The sequence below is a fragment of the Bos grunniens genome, chromosome 16 (assembly GCF_055505025.1).
Source record: "Bos grunniens cultivar Pamir isolate PY7600 chromosome 16, Bosgru_T2T1.0, whole genome shotgun sequence".
NCBI classification, from domain to species: domain Eukaryota; kingdom Metazoa; phylum Chordata; class Mammalia; order Artiodactyla; family Bovidae; genus Bos; species Bos grunniens.
In genome coordinates, this window is record NC_141180.1 from 749,858 (window position 1) to 766,346 (window position 16,489).

General features: G+C 66.8%; 1 protein-coding gene across 9 annotated transcripts in view; it reads left to right on the top strand.

The window, feature by feature from the left end:
- Positions 1–16,361, top strand: part of LGR6 (leucine rich repeat containing G protein-coupled receptor 6) — an 86,251-nt gene extending 69,890 nt beyond the window's left edge. For 3 of the 9 annotated variants that reach the window (XM_086343026.1, XM_086343027.1, XM_086343035.1), the window contains 12 exons: positions 2,290–2,358; positions 3,985–4,056; positions 4,214–4,285; positions 4,983–5,051; positions 5,798–5,869; positions 6,658–6,723; positions 7,469–7,540; positions 7,885–7,956; positions 9,301–9,426; positions 9,748–9,899; positions 12,945–13,025; positions 15,092–16,361. In XM_086343026.1, coding sequence (XP_086199152.1) covers positions 2,290–2,358; positions 3,985–4,056; positions 4,214–4,285; positions 4,983–5,051; positions 5,798–5,869; positions 6,658–6,723; positions 7,469–7,540; positions 7,885–7,956; positions 9,301–9,426; positions 9,748–9,899; positions 12,945–13,025; positions 15,092–16,287 — 2,119 coding nt within the window. In that variant the 3' untranslated portion in view covers positions 16,288–16,361. The remainder of the gene's footprint in view (positions 1–2,289; positions 2,359–3,984; positions 4,057–4,213; positions 4,286–4,982; positions 5,052–5,797; positions 5,870–6,657; positions 6,724–7,468; positions 7,541–7,884; positions 7,957–9,300; positions 9,427–9,747; positions 9,900–12,944; positions 13,026–15,091) is intronic. The other 6 variants (XM_086343030.1, XM_086343028.1, XM_086343029.1 and 3 more) reach the window with 6 other exon arrangements.
- Positions 16,362–16,489: the final 128 nt, after the last annotated feature.

The following is a 16,489-nucleotide window of genomic DNA, read 5'->3' on the forward strand; positions in this document are numbered from 1 at the left end:
CAGGGCGTGGCGCAAACCAGGGAGGAGTTTAGGACTTTATTCCTGGACCGTGTGCTTGTCGCTGAGGGTGGGGGCCACGTCTCCTCAGCAGGCGGCCCTCCTCCACGTGGTGGCGTGGGGCCTAGGCGTGCCCAGGGCTCTGGCACTTGGCCTCCAGCTGGTGGAAGTGGGGGGAGGCCACGGGGCAGGCTGGGTGCTTTGTAAAGCCTGCTTTCCTGGTTTTGTGGGGAGGACCAGCCCTGTGGCCACGCCGACCGCGGGGAGCCGGAACCCCGAGATCCCGGCCGCGCCTCCTATCACCAGGGACGGGGATGCGGGACAGAGCTTCCTGTGGCCGTGGGGAGGTCCCATCTGGGCCGCTGACACGGCGGCCAGCACTTGTGACTGCGCAGTTGGAGTGTGGCCCGTGACGCTGAGCACGAAACCCTCCACGTTGCGAACGTGTCACGTGCGTGTGCGGCCAGCGGGGCTGGTGGCTGTGGCCCTGGGCAGTGTGGCTGCAGACAGAGGGGACGGGGGTTTGGAGTGGACGCAGCGGTCCCCGCCGTGGCCAGGCCACGCTGGGTGTGGTCTGGAACCTTCTCCAGTGCCTGTGCTGCCTTCCCTTGGCCGTAATACGGGTGAACCGCGAGCAGTGCCCGCAAGCCCGCAGGGGAAGGCTTGGAGCTGGCGAGGGTGTCTGGGGATCCCGTCAAGCAGGGAGAAACCAGGCCGGACAGCGTGCGTTCCCCTGCCTCCCCTGGAAACAGTGCCGTTTGCTCAGCCGTGGCCCCGCCTCCCCCCCACCTCCTGCAGACCACGCTCTCCGCCTGAGGTCCAGCCTGCATCCACACCTGGACCAGGGCCATGACCCATGGAGCCTGCAGACCCACCTGTCTGCCCCGAAGACCCGCCTGTGCCTGCACCTGGCCTGCGCCCCCGCCGCCTGCAGCTCCGTCCGCACAGGCCGGCACCTGGGCTGGCAGGACCCACCACATCCGGCCGCAGCCGCTCGGCCTGCTGTCTAGACGGCGCTTCCCATCCACCTCGCTGCCACCTACTCTGCCCGGGTGGGCGTCCGTGTGTCTCGGGCCGGCAGCAAATGCCCTCCGCCCCAAGCTGGTTCCTCGGGGGGCAGAGAGCTGGCAGGGGTGTTCCTGGGCAGTTAGACCAGAGGCAGCGTCCGCGCGGCCCCCTGTGAAGCAGGGCTTGGCAGCTACCCAGGTTCTCGAAGCTGCGTAGACGTCCAGATGGGAAAACGCAGGCCACCTCTGGCGTGCGGTTTGCAGAATCTTTTAGACATCTGCACCGTTTTTATTCTCCCACGTATTCCTGTAAACACAGCCGGTTGGTTTACATGCCTTTCCCACTGTCTGTCAGGCCGTTCCTGGCAAAATTCCTGACCAGAGGCTGGCGAGAGGGCTGGGACCGCTCAGTCCGGGAAAGTGTGTGAGGCCTGGGCAGCGAGCCCCCAGGGGCCCGCCCCAGCCTCCTGCCCCAGCAGCCGAGGGCACCGCCCAGGGTGTGCTGGTGCCTCTCAAGCCCGGGTGCCTCCGGGCAGTCCGTGCGTGTCTCTTGGTTGCACCGTCTCCACCTTTCCCTGACTCACTTGTGGAGGCGACAGGTCTGCTGGCCGCGGCTCTGTGCCAGGGCCCTTCTGGGGTTTCAACTGGAAAAGAGCAAAGCTTGTGCCTTCAGGAGCTTGCATTCCAGTTGGTGGAGAGAATGTCTCTGTCAGACATTAGTGTGTCTCATGAGGAAAGGCACGTGGAGTGTCTCGTCACTGCCCCGTGGACGCCCCCCAAAGCCCTGATCCGTGGTGTGAATGACGCATGTGACTTCTCGGGGACCCCTGTGCCCGTCGCCCAGTGGCGGGGCGTCCACTCGGGGCCGGGGCCAGGGGCCTGGGTGCTGGCCATCAGCAGGACCCCCGAGGCCATCATCCCACGCGGGGCAGCGGGCCAGCCGGGCTCCCTGCATGATGGGGGAGCGCCTTTCTGGATTGGGTTGTAGCGCGGGGCTGGGGTGGGCCCGGGGGGCGTCCAGGGCCTCTCCCCGGCCCCAGCAGCTGCAGTGTTAACCTGCCCCTGCTCCAGGGCCCCTCCTAGCCGCCACTGTCCCCGAGGCCTGAGACTTTCTTCTCAGCCCGGGGCCCTCCTGAAGGTCTGGTTCTACATATCAGCACAGTATTCCCGCAGACAGATCTGTGGCCAGGCAGGCCCTCCCTTCAGCCAACCCAGAGCCCAGCGTCTGTTTCCCGGGCCCCGAGCCCCGGGAGCCCCCCACAGTGACCGCCCGCCTCCTTTCCAGAGACCTGAACTGCAACCAGCTGCACGAGTTCCCCTTGGCCATCCAGACGCTGGGCCGCCTGCAGGAACTGTAAGCGCCACTGTGGGGTCCGGGCTGTCCTCTGTGTCCGCGGGCCCCCACGCCCTCACCTCCCAAGGTCGTGACCCCCTCCCTCCAGGTCAGGGGTCACAGGCCTCACTGCTCGGCCCGGAGCGTCTCCAGCTGGGCCGTCAGGGGAGCTGGGCCCTTCCGGCCTGGGAGAGCGAGGCTGGCCCCGCCTGGAAGGCCTGGGAGTGGGCCTCATTTGTGCCTTGGGGCCCCTCCTCAGCCCCCACCCCCGGGGGTGACGACGAGCCCAGCTTGTCTTAGTCTCGGATGGGTTGCTCAGCACCTGCTCTGCAGGGTGCCTGCTGGATGCACGCTGGGGTGAGACGGTCGGAGGTGTGCCCGGGCCCCCGAGGACACAGCTCAGGGCAGGACAGGGCGGCTCAGGGCCGGCGTGTAGGTCCAGCCCTGGACTGTCTCCTCAGCGACGATGGTCTGGTGTCCAGAGGGCACTGCTGGCTGACGGGCCTGAGGTCAGCCTTGGAGGCTGCGTGTGGTCAGGGGGCGATCAGGGAGGGAGAACGAAGGTGGAAAGGCTGATGGGAGATGGGCCTGGGGAGGGGGCGGCCCGGGGTTGGGGGGCAGCCTCTGTGGGGAGCGGCCACCAGGCAGCGGGCCAGGGTCTGCGTGCGGCCGGTTCAGGCGGCAGAGGTTTGGAGCCGGAGCCCGAGCCCCCAGGCCACGCAGGGTCTGCCCCGCTGCCACCTGTGACCTTGGGTGCCAGGTTCACGCCACCCTCACCCAGTCCAACGCTGGCAGGGGTGCCAGGCGGTGGGCATGGGGCCGTGGGGGAGGGTCCCAGGGGAACGGCTGCCTGTCCTCGGGGCCCAGAGCCCCAGATGAGGGATACTGCTCTGGGGAGGGCGTGGGGCTCCGGGGTGTGCAGGCCGGGGCACCAGGAGCAGCAGCCCGGGTGTGTGTGTGTCTGTCCATCCACGGCGGCCTGAGGACGGGGCTCGGACCTCTGGCCCTCAGGGCTCGGACCTCTGGCCCTCCGGGCTCAGCACAGCCCTGGACGAGAAGTGGGTGATTAGACATGAGAGGGGCGGACTCCCGCGGGGCCCTGCACGAACTCGGCAGGCAGGCGGGCACTGGTAGGGGGCAGTTTAGTGACTGAGGGTGTCGGGGCAGTTCAGAGAGGACCGTGCATCCCAGTCCAGTGTTGACTTTGGACGCTTATCCCCGACGCCAGACCTGCCGTTCCCGGCTCCCAGAGCCCGGCACTCGGTGGCGGCTCCACCCACCAGTTCTCCTCTTCAGCCATGGGTGTCCACCCGCCCCGGCCCTCCCCTCCGTGGGTCTGCTCCCCAGTTCATGGCCTTGAGACCAAGCCCACCTGCCTTTGGCGCCCGCGTCTCCTCCAGGGGCCCCTGTCTCTCTGTGCTTCCCCACGTGCCCTCCCGGGGACCCTGCAGAGCTCTGCCCTCGGGGTCCAGGCCTGCTCCTCTCCGCTCTCACCCCCACCCCCAGCCTGCTGGCTCTCCTTCCCAAGGATGGAAGAGACGGGAGGGGGTCCCCGGGGTCCCCGGCTGCGTCCTCCTGGCCCCAGCCTTCTTGTCTGGCTGCCGGAGGGCGTCCTGGGGTCTCCCTGATGCCTGTGTCGTCCCCCAGGGGTTTCCATAACAACAACATCAGGGCCATCCCAGAGAAGGCCTTCCTGGGGAACCCTCTGCTGCAGACCATGTGAGCCCTCGCTCCCCTTGGGGGCGGCGTGGTTGGCGCGTGGGATGGGGTGCTCCCCGCGTGCTGGTCCCGGTCTTGGGGGCAACAGGGCGGGCGGGGGGAGCGGACATGTGCCTCGCCTGCTGGGAGGGCAGCGAAGATCTTGTCTGTCCTGCAGACACTTCTATGACAACCCGATCCAGTTTGTGGGGCGGTCGGCATTCCAGCACCTGCCTGGGCTGCACACCCTGTGAGTTGGCGCCCCCTCCTCGATCCCCCGGTCGGGATCCTGCTTGTGTGGCCCCGGAGCCTCGGCCTCGACCCCCGGGCGCCCCACATGTGGGTCTTCAGAGAGCCTCTCTCGGGACACTGCGCACACGGCAGCCTGGGACCGCCCCGAGTCTGTGGGGCACAGGCTGCACCTTCACGCGCCCCCAGCCTCACCTGGAGGCTGGTGCTGGGCCCCAGGCCCTCTTGCTTGGGCGCAAGCCCAGGGCTCCTCTGGGTCGGGCAGCGCATGCCCTGCTGGGCTCCTGTCCCATGCGGGCCGTATGGCCCCTGGGCTGGGGTGCCCGGTGCAGAGGGTACCAGCAGTGACCCTCGGGCAGACCCGCTGCCCGGCTCCAGGGAGCAGCCTCTGCAGCCAGAACTTCCCCAGAAGCACGCAGGCCACTGCTCTGAAACGGGGCAGGTCCCACGGGCCTCACCTGGGCCAGGCTGGATGGAGCTGACCTGGCCTCCTGGGCGTCTGCCTCCCCCGGGACCAGAAGGTCCAGGGTCACTGGTGGGAGGTCGGGGGGGCCCCTGGATGCGGACCTCGCCCTCTGGTCAGTGGCTGGGGGTCGGGGGCCCCCTGAATGCTGACCTTGCCCTTTGGTCACTGGTGGGAGGTTGGGGGTCCCCTGGATGCCGACCTCACTCTCTGGCCTCTGATGCTCTGCCCCCAGTTCCCTGAATGGCGCCACGGACATCCAGGAGTTCCCAGACCTCAGAGGTACCACCAGCCTGGAGAGCCTGTGAGTGGATGCCCCCCACCACACCCTCAGCCCCCAGATCCCCCAGACTAGGCTCCCCGAGGTCTGGCCGTCTGCTCCAGCCTGGCCAGGGGCCCACACCGCTTCTGCTAGGGGCAGGGCAGGCAGTTTTGGGGGAGGGGGCCACTCCCATCCTGGGGTTTCTCAGAGTCCCTAACCCACGGAGGAGCGCAGAGGACCTGTGAGGGGCGGAGGGCTGTGACGCCCACCTCCTTGGCCCCCTGGCTCCCACCTAAGGTCCTGTAGTGTCGGGGTGTGGGGGGTCCTCAGAGCTTAGCGGGCCCCCCGCTCACTGTGAGAGAAGGGCCAAGCAGTCAGGGGACCCCAGAGCTGGAAGCTCCCCTGAGGGACGGCGTGCTCCCCGAGGATGCCCTTGGCTCAGCTCTTCTCGGGACAGCGGTGCCCAGCCTGCCCGCCCCTACCCTACTCCCCCGGTCTCCCTACCAGCTCTCTGTGCACAGGGGCACAGGCAAGGGGCTGGGGTCCCCGGCCCCACATGGGCTGGGTTTCCGTTCACACCTGTCCGTGGCCCCACGCGGGCTGCAGAGTCCAGCCCCTGTGTGGTGGGGACATGGGGACCCTTGGGGGGCGTGGTGGGGGTGTGGCTGCAGGACGGCCCCCTCCTTCCGAGGCACCCCCGCCCTGGGCCCCAACTCCTGTCGGTGCCGAGCTCCAGACAGCAGCAGGCCAAGCGGAGGCGGCTCGGTGCAGGCCTGTCGTCCTTGCAGGACGCTGACCCGCGCAGGGCTCCAGCGGCTGCCCCCGGGGATGTGCCAGCAGCTGCCCAGGCTCCGTGTCCTGTGAGTGCCTCCCTGCCCTCCCCGTGGCCGTGGCCCGGCCCAGCCCCTCCGGCCTCCGCCCCTGGGGCACTCTCTGCTCTTCCTGGTGGGTGGGGGAGCTCTGGCTGAGAGAGCTGCCCAGGAGTGACCGGGCCGCCTCTCCCAGTTCCGGGAGCAGCCCGGGTGATCATAGTCAGACCAGGTCTGAGGCCCAGCTCCGCCACTTCCTGCCAGGCAAGGCCTGGCTCTCCCTTCAGTGGTCCTGACCTCCTGCTTGTCATCTGGGGACGTTTCGGAGGGTGGGAGGCACCTGGCAGGTCCCTCTGGAGTGGTTCTAGTAAGTTTTCCGAGTCCATGAAGGAAAATGCGCCCTTCCGGGACCTCAGAGGTGCTTCAGCGTTCAGTCACGGGCGAGGGGTCCCGCTGGGCCTGGGTGCTCACTGCCGCCCCCGGCTCAAGACGGGGTCCAGCCTGCCACCAACAGGCGGTGCGTCCTTGGGGGTCCTGTCCCCTCCTGTGCCTCAGCGGGATGAGGGGTTGCCAAGGGATCCCCAAGGGCGTCAGCTCCACGCCTGAGCCTCGGCCAGCTGGCGCGGCAGCATGCGGGCCTTGCCGGCGCCTCAGCACCCCCTCAGCTCCTGCGCCCCAACCCTGGGCCCTGGCTGCATCCCCCAGGCCTCCTGTGGATGAAGCGGCCTTCGCCGCCCCTACAATGTGGAGGGGAGTCCCGAGGACCCGGGCGGGGTGAGGAGCCTGCCCAGCCGTGTCCCTGGTGGCCGGCTCCCCTCACCATCCCCGCCTGTCCCCAGGGAGCTGTCTCACAACCGGATCGAGGGGCTGCCCAGCCTGCGTGGGTGTCAGAAGCTGGAGGAGATGTGAGTGTGAGGCAGGGCCCGAGGGCGGGGCTGGCAGGCACACGGACCTTCCGCCCCCGGCTGGGGACTCGGTGGGGCCAGGACAGGCAGAACTTGCGGGTGATGGCCCCGGAGCTGGTGCTGAAACGTGTCTCAGGCCACTCGGGGCTCAAACGGAACAAAGTGAGGTGGTGATTAGGGCTGGACAGGGAGCGGCTGCTGGCCGGCAGGGGCCCTGGCTCTCATTTTCCACAAATGCGCACTCACACATGTGCACACACACACACGCACACATGCGCACACTCGTGTCCAGGAGGGAACCTGCGCTGCAGGATCCACGAGGACAGAACCCCGTCACAGGCTCTCCGAGCTCCTGTGTCCCCAGCGCGGGGCCCGCAGACCGCTGTCTCTGCACCCTGGGGCCAGGCAGGGTGGGTCCTGCTATCCCGAGGCCCAGGGTCCACCTCTCACTCAGACACCGGTCTGCTGGGCTGTGCTGCTGGAAGAGGGTCTGGAGGGCCCTCAGGGTGAAGTTAGTAGGGCTGGGAGCCAGGCCCCGGGGAGCCCTGGAAACTCACTGCCCTGGAGCCACAGGGATGGCCTGTAGTTTAGTCTCCTGACCGACTCTTACCCAAGGCGGCCGGGGGCCCCTGTGCTCCCTTAATTCTGGTGACTTCTGCCAGCTGGGTCCTTCCGTTCTCCCAGTGTGTGGGGTGGGGGCAGGAAGCCCTTGGCCCTGGGCTCAGCAGGTCTCTTGCTGCCCTAGCGGCCTCCAGCACAACCGCATCTGGGAAGTCAGAGCCGACACCTTCCGTGAGCTCACCTTCCTGCGATCCCTGTAAGTAGGGGGCCCGCCTCCCCGCAACCCCTGTGAGTAGGGGGCCCGCCTCCCCGCGACCCCTGTGACTAGGGGGCCCGCCTCCCCGCGACCCCTGTGAGTAGGGGGCCCGCCTCCCCGCGACCCCTGTGAGTAGGGGGCCTGCCTCCCCATGACCCCTGTGAGTAGGGGGCCTGCCTCCCCGTGACCCCTGTGAGTAGGGTGCCCGCCTCCCTGTGATCGCTCTGAGTAGGGCCTTCCTGCACCCCCGTACCCCGTGAGCACCCAGCACACCCGCGCCCCAGGGCAAGAACGACGGGTCCTCCGTGTGTGTGCCCCCTCTCATCACGTCCTCTCTCACACAGGGACCTGAGCTGGAACGCCATCCGATCCATCCACCCTGAGGCCTTCTCGACCCTGCGCTCCCTGGTCAAGTTGTGAGTGTGGCTCTCCTCCTGGGTGCCGCCCGCGGTGGGGAGGGCCCAGCCCAGGGGAGTCGCTGTGGGTGTGGGACACATATTGGGGGACCCAGCTCTGGCGTAAGGAGCCCCCCTCTGTGAGCCCTGGAGGTCACACGCTGCCTCGGGCCCCAGGCTGGGGGGGGCAGAACGCGGGGGTTGGGGCCGCAGAGTGGGGGTCCCCCAAAGCACTGGGATGTGCGTCAGCGCAAGAGAGGTCCTGGGGGCCGCCACGCACAGCGGCGCAGGCTCTCCACTGCATCCTCAGGCATGTCCGCCAGCAACCCAGCAGCCCTGCCCCTCACCGCACAGGTGCGCCCAGGTGGGGGCCCTCCCTCCTGGGGCCGGGATTCAGGGTCCCCAGAGCTCATGGCCCCGTGCTTTGGGCCCCAGGCCACTCTCCCAACCTGCTTCCTGCCTGTCTGTTCAGCAGCCCCCGGTCAGTGGGGGGGTGGTATCTTCATCCCCTTGGTCAATGAGGGGGGTGGTATATGCACCTGCCTGGTCAGTTGGGGGGCAGTATCTTCATCCCCCTGGTCAGTGGGGGCGGCATCTTCATCCCCTTGGTCAATGAGGGGGGTGGTATATGCACCCGCCTGGTCAGTGGGTGGAGGGGGGCGATATCTTCATCCCCCTGGTCAGTGGGGGCGGCATCTTCATCCCCTTGGTCAATGATGGGGGTGGTATATGCACCCGCCTGGTCAGTGGGTGGAGGGGGGCGGTATCTTCATCCCCCTGGTCGGTGGGGGCGGCATCTTCATCTGAAAGATGAGGCTGCTGGGGCTCAGGCAGACGTGACGCCCTGGCTTCACGGGCAGCCAGTGGCGGGCTGGCTTTCCTGCTGGCCAGCCCAGGCCGGTCTCCACGCCACGTGGCCTGTGGTCGCGCTGTCTGGTGTGGATGTCTGGCTTCCTCTAATGTTTCTCCGGGGGAGCTGTGGGCATCCTCACCTCTGGCTCCAAGCTGACTCTGAAACAGAGCAGGTGGCCGAACTCCTGTGTGTGGGCAGTCTGTCCTGTTCCCAGCTCTGGCCCCTGGGTCCTCGGGGTGCAGGGGGCGGGGGCCAGCACAGCAGGGGGACCCCCTCGGGGAGCGGTCGGCGCTCCGATGGGACAAGGTGGGCCCTGCAGGGGTGCTGCCCGGGGGGCATGGCGGGGCGCCCCTCCAGCAGCCCCACAGGTAGGTGGCCCCAGGCCAGCGCCCTTGCCGCCCCGCTGCTTCTGCCCGGCGTCCATGGCCTCTCTGCCTGGGCACCTGGCCATGCCACAGCACAGCCTGCCCCAGCCTCCCGCTGACCGGAAACTGGTCACGTCCGCTGTCCAGGGACCTGACGGGCAACCAGCTGAGCGTGCTGCCCCTGGCCGGGCTGGGGGGCCTGGTGCACCTGAAGCTCCGAGGGAACCGTGCCCTGTCCCAGGCCTTCCCCAAGGACAGCTTCCCCAGACTGAGGTGAGGCTGCCCGGCCCCAGGGCGGGGGCACCCCAGGCCTCGCCCCAGGAGCAGCCTACAGGCCCCAAGTCTGGCCCAGACCAAGCCCCTGGGTAGCGTCCCCACCCCAACCCTAGCCCTGGGGGACCCTGGCGAGGACAGATGTAAGATGAGGGGAAGGCGTCCTGTCTGGTTGGGTCGCGTCGGGGCCTGGAGATGAGGGGGAGGGGGTGGAGGGACAGCCAGGCACGGGAAGGAGCCAGGAGGCTGCCCTTGGGGCCCTGGCAGGTGGAGGGCGGGCGGAGTCCTGATCTGGCTCAGACGGCTGTCTCCCCACCCCAGGACCCTGGAGGTGCCCTACGCCTACCAGTGCTGTGCCTACAGCGGCTGCCCCGGCTTCTTCACAGCCTCGGGGCTGCGGGGGCCCCAGCACCCTCCCCCCGACGCCCAGGACCCTCCCAGGCGGACACTGGCCGACCGGGCCGAGAGCCGCTGTGAGTGACCCACGTGGGGACGCAGGCGGCGGGGAGGAGGCCCGGGAGGGGGCGGCAGGGCTGCGGGGCTCGGGGTTGGGGGAACCACCTCTGTCCAGGCCTGTCTCCAAGGTCTGGGGAGGGGTCCGTGAGCCCTCTGCAGCCCCGGGCGCTCAGGGCCACGCCCGTCACAGCCCTGCCTGTCCACACACCCTGTGGGCCACAGTGCCCCCACGGCGCCCCACTCCCGCTTCGCAGGGTGTTCTTAGAGCAGGCAGCCCTTTTCCATCAGCTACAGCCAAGTGCGGTTCCGTTAATTCAGTTAAGCCTGCTTCCAGAGAAAAGTCTCCTCATGCCATTCCCAGAGCCAAACACCGCCCCCGGCAAGTCTCCCCGGCGACTTCGGAGACCCCAGTGCTCTGGCCTCGCAGGAGTGGCCCCTCACCCTGACAGGACGGCCTGCGGGCGGGCTCTCGGATGATGGGCAGAGAGAAGGGCCTCCCTGGCTAGCAGCCTGATGCAGAGCACAGGCGGAATCCGGGGGCGGGCGGGGAGGGAAGGGCTGGGCTCCCTCCTCACAGTATGTCAGTGCAGAAGTGAAGCAGAAGAGTTAGGTCTAACCGTGGCTGAGGCTCAGTGGTTAAGGACTTGCCTGCAATGCAGGAGACATGGGCTCGATCCCTGGGTCAGGAAGATCCCCTGGAGAGGGAAATGACAACCCCCTCTGGTATTCTGGACTGGAAAATCCCACAGACAGGAGCCTGGAGTGCTACAGTCCATGGGGTGACAAGGCGTCGAACGTGACTGAGCGGCTAAACCACCACCGCTGTGGGAGAACGCACAGGACAGTGTAGACAGAGCCGGGCAGGACAGTGTAGACAGAGCCGGGTTCTAATGGATGAGACGGTTCACGGGCTGGGCCACTGCAGGCCTGTCGGACCCTCTGTTTCTCATCCTTAAAGCGGGAGCAGTGTTCACACCCCACAGACTGGGGAGACCGCAGATGCGCCCAGGGTCCTGCTCAGAGGTAAACATGCAGACGTGAACATGCAGGCATGTAGCCAGGAGCCCCAGAGGCCAGCATGGGCGGGGGCGGGTGCAGAGCCTCCCGGGCGAGTGTACGGCCGGCGTTGGCCCAGCAGATGCATCCCAAGGGCAGTGTGGCATCTGCCGTCTGCCCACAGGGGTCCTGCCTTCCTCGAGGTGGAACTTTCCACCAGGTTGAAGTCTTAGAAAACCACAGGCATTGGGATGGTAAGGGGAGCTGGGCAGGGTCCCCTTCCCGAGGGTCCACAGAGCCGAGAAGGGGCTGCAGCCACAGGAGCTTTACTAGCGCCTCGGTCAGTAGCTTTACTATGACCTCCGACCTTGGCCGGAGCCCTCCGACTTCCCCCGCGCTTCCTTTAGGCATCCCCAAGCTCCTTTGCAGAGTGGGAAAGGTGGCGAGGGGTGGACCGCCAGGCTGTGGGCACTTCCCGGCCTCCGGCCTCCCAGGACGACTCCAACCTGCAGCAGGAGCGAGGCTCCACGCAGGATGCCAGCCCTGAGCCAGAGGCGGGGACTGGTATGACCCAGCTGCCTGCCTGGCCTGGCCCAGACCCAAGGGAGCGGCCATCTGGCTCCCTTACCTCACCCAGCCCATCTCCAGAAACCAGATTCTTGTTCTTAAGACAAAGTCTTTCAGGAGTTCCCTTGAGATCCCATGATCAGGACTCTGAGCTCTCACAGCCAGGGACCCGGGTTCAATCCCTGGTCAGGAAACTAAGATCTCACAAGCCAATCAGCCAGGAAAAAAAAAAAAAAACCTCTTCCAGTGATGAATTATCACTTTAAAACAGGATTTCACCTTTATAAACTATAAAACGGTTTACAGCATTCATTTATCACTTCGGTATTCTTAAAGAGTTTGTGGCCCCTGAGACGTCCACCCCAGGATGCTGCAGGCCCTGGTCTGAGGCAGTGCAAGAGCGAGCAGGGAAATAATCCAGCATGTTCGGAGTCTCTTTAACAAGGGATTTGCCTTTCTGACCCTGTTTTCTCAGACGAGCAGAATCGCAGAGCCTAGACTTAGAATTGAGGGGCCACAAGCATTATCTGGCCCATCTGCTAGCTACGTAGGGAGGCGCCCCTTCTCACAAGGCTTTCTGCTCCAGTCTCCTCAGTTGCTGCTCCCCCCACCTCCTGGACCTTAAAGCCCCCCGACCGTCCCCCAAACCAGCCCCTGGTGGAGAAGTCCAGCGTCTGGGCTCTGGGGCCCAGTGAGGCTGGCTTTGAACTTGGCCCTGTCGCGCCCTGGCCACGAGACCAGGGCAGCGTCCTCACCTCACCTGTGCAGCAGCACCAGAGGGCGCCTGGCCCCCACGGCTGCAAGGATGTGGACTCAGCGGGCGTGGGCCTGGAGGACGAGAGCTGGCCTGTGGTCCCAGCTGCCCAGCGAGGGCATGGAGCCACAACTGCCCGAGAGCAGGGCTGTCCTGTCCACGCCCCCCAGAGTGTGCCCAGCCCCGGGCTCATGCGGGCACTGCCCCCCTCACATGACTCTGATCCGGGGGCTTGTCCATCAGGACCGTGGTTCTCCTCCTGTGATTCATCCACTGATGCTGGTTTTGCCGTCAGGGCTGTCAGCCAGTAGGGTGGCGTGGTTCCCTCAGGCTGTACACGTTGAGGCCAGCGTTCCTCCCCTGGCCCTGCCCTTCCCAAGTGCTCCTCCCAGCTGCCTAGACCTGGTCCACATCCTGCAGCACATCCGGCTTGCTGCTCTGTCCCGCTCTGTGTGCGGTGCCTCCAGCTGGATGTGGAGTCCTGGCCAGCGTACAGAGCCCCCAGAGTTAGGGCAGCCTCCTCAGACTCTGCCCAGCTGCAGGGGTGCGGGTGCTCCCTGAGTCAGAGGAGGAGCAGGTCTCGGGCGTGGAGGACCACAGGCGGAGGAGACATGGGCAGACAGCATTTCCCTGGGGCCACCAGGGTGCCTTGTGCCCAGCGGACGTCTCTGGGGTGGACGTCTGGGGAAAGGGCGGGCTTGACCCACACTGAGAGCAGGTCTGAGCCCCCGTCTGCTCTCCTCAGATGATCTGGACCCGGAAGAGCTCCAGCTGGAGATGGAGGAGCCCAGGCCCCAGCCCGCAGTCCAGTGCAGCCCTGCTCCAGGTGAGAGGGCACCTCTGGTGGGGAGGGCAGGCACTGGGGAAGGGCTGCTTCAGAAAGTGAGGTCCCGCTGCTCAAAAGCCAGTACTCGAGGGGCAAGTCTGGGGGAAAGGAAAGTTTATTTCGGAGGCTGGCAACCAGGGTGGTTGGGCGACGGCAGACTCGTGTCCAAAGCCTGACCTCCCCCGGACATCGATCTGCAGGCAAGAGCTTCTATGGGTGGAGGGAGGGGTCTGCCTGAAGCAGCGCGATCAGCTCTGACAGTCATCTTGAAATTGGTCATCGGTGGTCTGACCAGCATCACTGTCATTGTTTTAAGTGCAGTTAATCTTCAGCTCCTTGGTTGGTTTGTTCCCATTTCCTTGAGGCCAGTCCTCAGAGTCGTGGCGGCTTCGTATGTCTTGGCTACCGTCCTGTCGTGAACGTTTCCCCTGGCAGGGCTTTCAGTATCTGTAAGACAGGGCGCAGGGTACGGCTCACAGTGTCATCTATAGCCTTTGAGAAGGAAGGTCTTTGGCTCTGTTTAATGACTAAACTGTTATTACTTGTCCTGTTGGACTACTTCCTTTGCATCTCCATTTTTCAGTTCTTTGGTCAGAACAGGCGGGAAGGCCCGGGGGCGGGGAGGACTGCAGGCCCCGCCCCTTTGGGGCCCCGCCCCCTCGGGGCTCCCGCCTCCGCGAGTGCAGCCTCCCCTGGTGACTGCTGGGAGGGGCGGGCTGTCGCCCGCTTCCGTGCTGCTGTCCAGGAGTCAGAGTGACTTCTCCAGAGCACCCCTCGGAAGTGCCACCGCCAGGAGGAGACGGTTCTCAGTGGGCGCCCTGCGCTCAGGGAGGGCTGAGGGGCCGCTGGCCAGTCTGAACCCTGCCCGCCCCCTCCCCGCTCCCTCCCAGGAGCGCACGGGATAGAGCGCTCTGGGCCATAGAATTCCAGGTGTTCCCGAGGGCTCCTTCCAGCAGCGTCCATTCCTGACGGCTTCAGTCTCCCCAAGATGTCAGGGAACAAAGCTTCCCCGCTGGTGCGGCCCAGGCCGCCTGGGGGCGAGCAAGCGGGAGGAGGCGGTGGACCGGGTCCCCACCCGCCCGGCAGCCGCGCCCCCTCGTGCCCGCGGCGGGAAGCGCACCCGGAGGGGCTGGTCGGGTTCACCCGGACGGTCCAGACTCTGGCTTGCTCGCTTTCCCAGTAGCCGGTGCCTACGGCCCGCACATGTTTGAGGAGCATAACGACCCGGGAGAGCGCGCACGATAATACTCCAGCAAAAAGAGAAAAAGAAACTATATGCAGTAAAGTCCCAATAAGTTAAAGATCTATATGTACATGTATGTATTAAACTGATAGAAAACCTCGCAAAAGAAGGAGCTTCTCTGAGGGGCTTCTCTCATGAGCAGTTTCAGTTTTTCCATGTTCTGTGTTCCGATTTTTCCACAATTACTGTCTATTATTTGATAATCAGAAAAAAGTGTTTAAGAAGTAGCTGGCACAGAAGCCTCCCAAAGCCCCAGGCCGCCTGGCCGCGCATTGAGCAGGAGTCCAAGGTCAAAACAGTGAAGAATCAAAGCGACAGGGTGGTTTGATGACGGCCCCGAGAGAGGGGGACAAGGCCAGGCCTCCCTGCCCAGGGCCGGAACCGGCAGGCAGACCCCAGGGCTACCAGTCCTCCCCGTGCTTTGCCCCCAGCACCAACCGACTCCGGGGCACTGAGTGTGGCCATGGAGCCTCCTCCCGCTGGGGTGGCACCGTCCTGAGAAGCAGAGCCGGCCACCCCTCTCCCTCTGCGGTCGGCCTGGCCTGCCCCACAGCGGTGCCCCGGCCACTCCGCCAGGCCGGCCTGTCCCGCCCTTGCTTCTGGACGCTGCTCTGCAGGGAGGGCCTCCCTGCGCTGCTTCGGTGTGTGTGTGTCTCCCACATCTGCTCCTGGGGTCCTGGGCCCGTGTCCACCCCCAGCCACAGGGGGAAGAGGCCCTCCGGGTGTCCGCTCTGCCCCTGCCCGCCGGAGCCCAAGCCCAGGCCATGGGCAGAGGGCAGAGCTGTGCGGCCCGGCCTGCCTAGCGTCTGCCTCTCTCCCGCAGGCCCCTTCAAGCCCTGCGAGCACCTCTTCGAGAGCTGGGGCGTCCGCCTGGCCGTGTGGGCCGTCGTGCTGCTGGCCCTGCTCTGCAACGTGCTGGTGCTGCTGAGCCTCTCCGTGGCTGGGCCCGGCCCGCTGCCCCCGGCCAAGTTTGTGGTGGGGGCCCTCGCGGGTGCCAACGCCCTGACCGGCCTCTCCTGCGGCCTCCTCGCCTCCGTCGATGCGCTGACCTTCGGCCAGTTTGCCGAGTTCGGCGCGCGCTGGGAGGCAGGCCCGGGCTGCCGGGCGGCGGGCTTCCTGGCTGTGCTGGGCTCCGAGGCATCCGTGCTGCTGCTGAGCCTGGGTGCGGCACACTGCAGCGTGGCCGCGGCCTGCGTGCGGGCCCGCGGGAAGGCGCCAGCCGTGGGCAGTGTGCGCGCGGGGGCTCTGGGCTGCCTGGCGCTGGCGGGGCTGCTGGCCGCCCTGCCGCTGGCCTCGGTGGGCGAGTATGGCGCCTCCCCACTCTGCCTGCCCCATGCCCCGCCCGCCGGCCAGCCGGCCGCCCTGGGCTTCGCCGTGGCGCTGGTGCTGCTGCATGCCGCCTGCCTCCTGGCGGCAGCCCTGGCCTGCATCCGGCTCTCCTGCGGCCTGCCCGCGGCCGGGCTGGAGGCCTCCTGGGACTGCGCGGCCGTGCGCCACGTGGCCTGGCTCACCTTCGCCGACGGGCTCCTCTACTGCCCCGTGGCCTTCCTGAGCCTGGCGTCCGCGCTGGGCCTCCTGCCGGTCACCCCCGAGGCCGTCAAGGCCGTCCTGCTGCTGGTGCTGCCGCTGCCCGCCTGCCTCAACCCCCTGCTCTACCTGCTCTTCAGCCCCCACTCCCGGGAGGACCTGCGACGCCTCCGGCCCTGCTGGGGGGGCCCGCGGGAGCCGAGCTCCTGCGACTCTACGCAGGCCCTGGTGGCCTTCCCCGACGTGGAGCTCACTGCCGAGGCGTCCGAGACCCACGGCCTCCCTTCAGGGGCCCTCGTCCCCCGCCAGCAGCCTGGGGGCCTCAAGCTGGAAGGCGGCCACGTTGCAGAGCCGGAGGGAACCCGGTTTGGGCAGCAGCCGCCCTCCAGGGATGGTGGACGGGCACAGGGGACCCCAGAGGCCTCGCCAGCAGGCCAGGGCCGGGCAAGCGGCGGGGGCTTCCAGTCATCCGGCTTGGCCTCAGGCGTCTGAATGTCCTCCCCCCGCCCCCTCCATGGATGATGCTGCTGCCTGTAAAATAAATCAGGACGACCCAGAGTGACCCACGCGGACGACCCACCCCTGACCCTGTGGGTCGCCTCCCTCCCAGGCCGCTGCCTGTCGGTTCTTGGCCGGGTCTCTCCTCAGTCCTGCTCTGGCCACTTCTCTGTGGCATTTGAGGAGGCTGAGGACT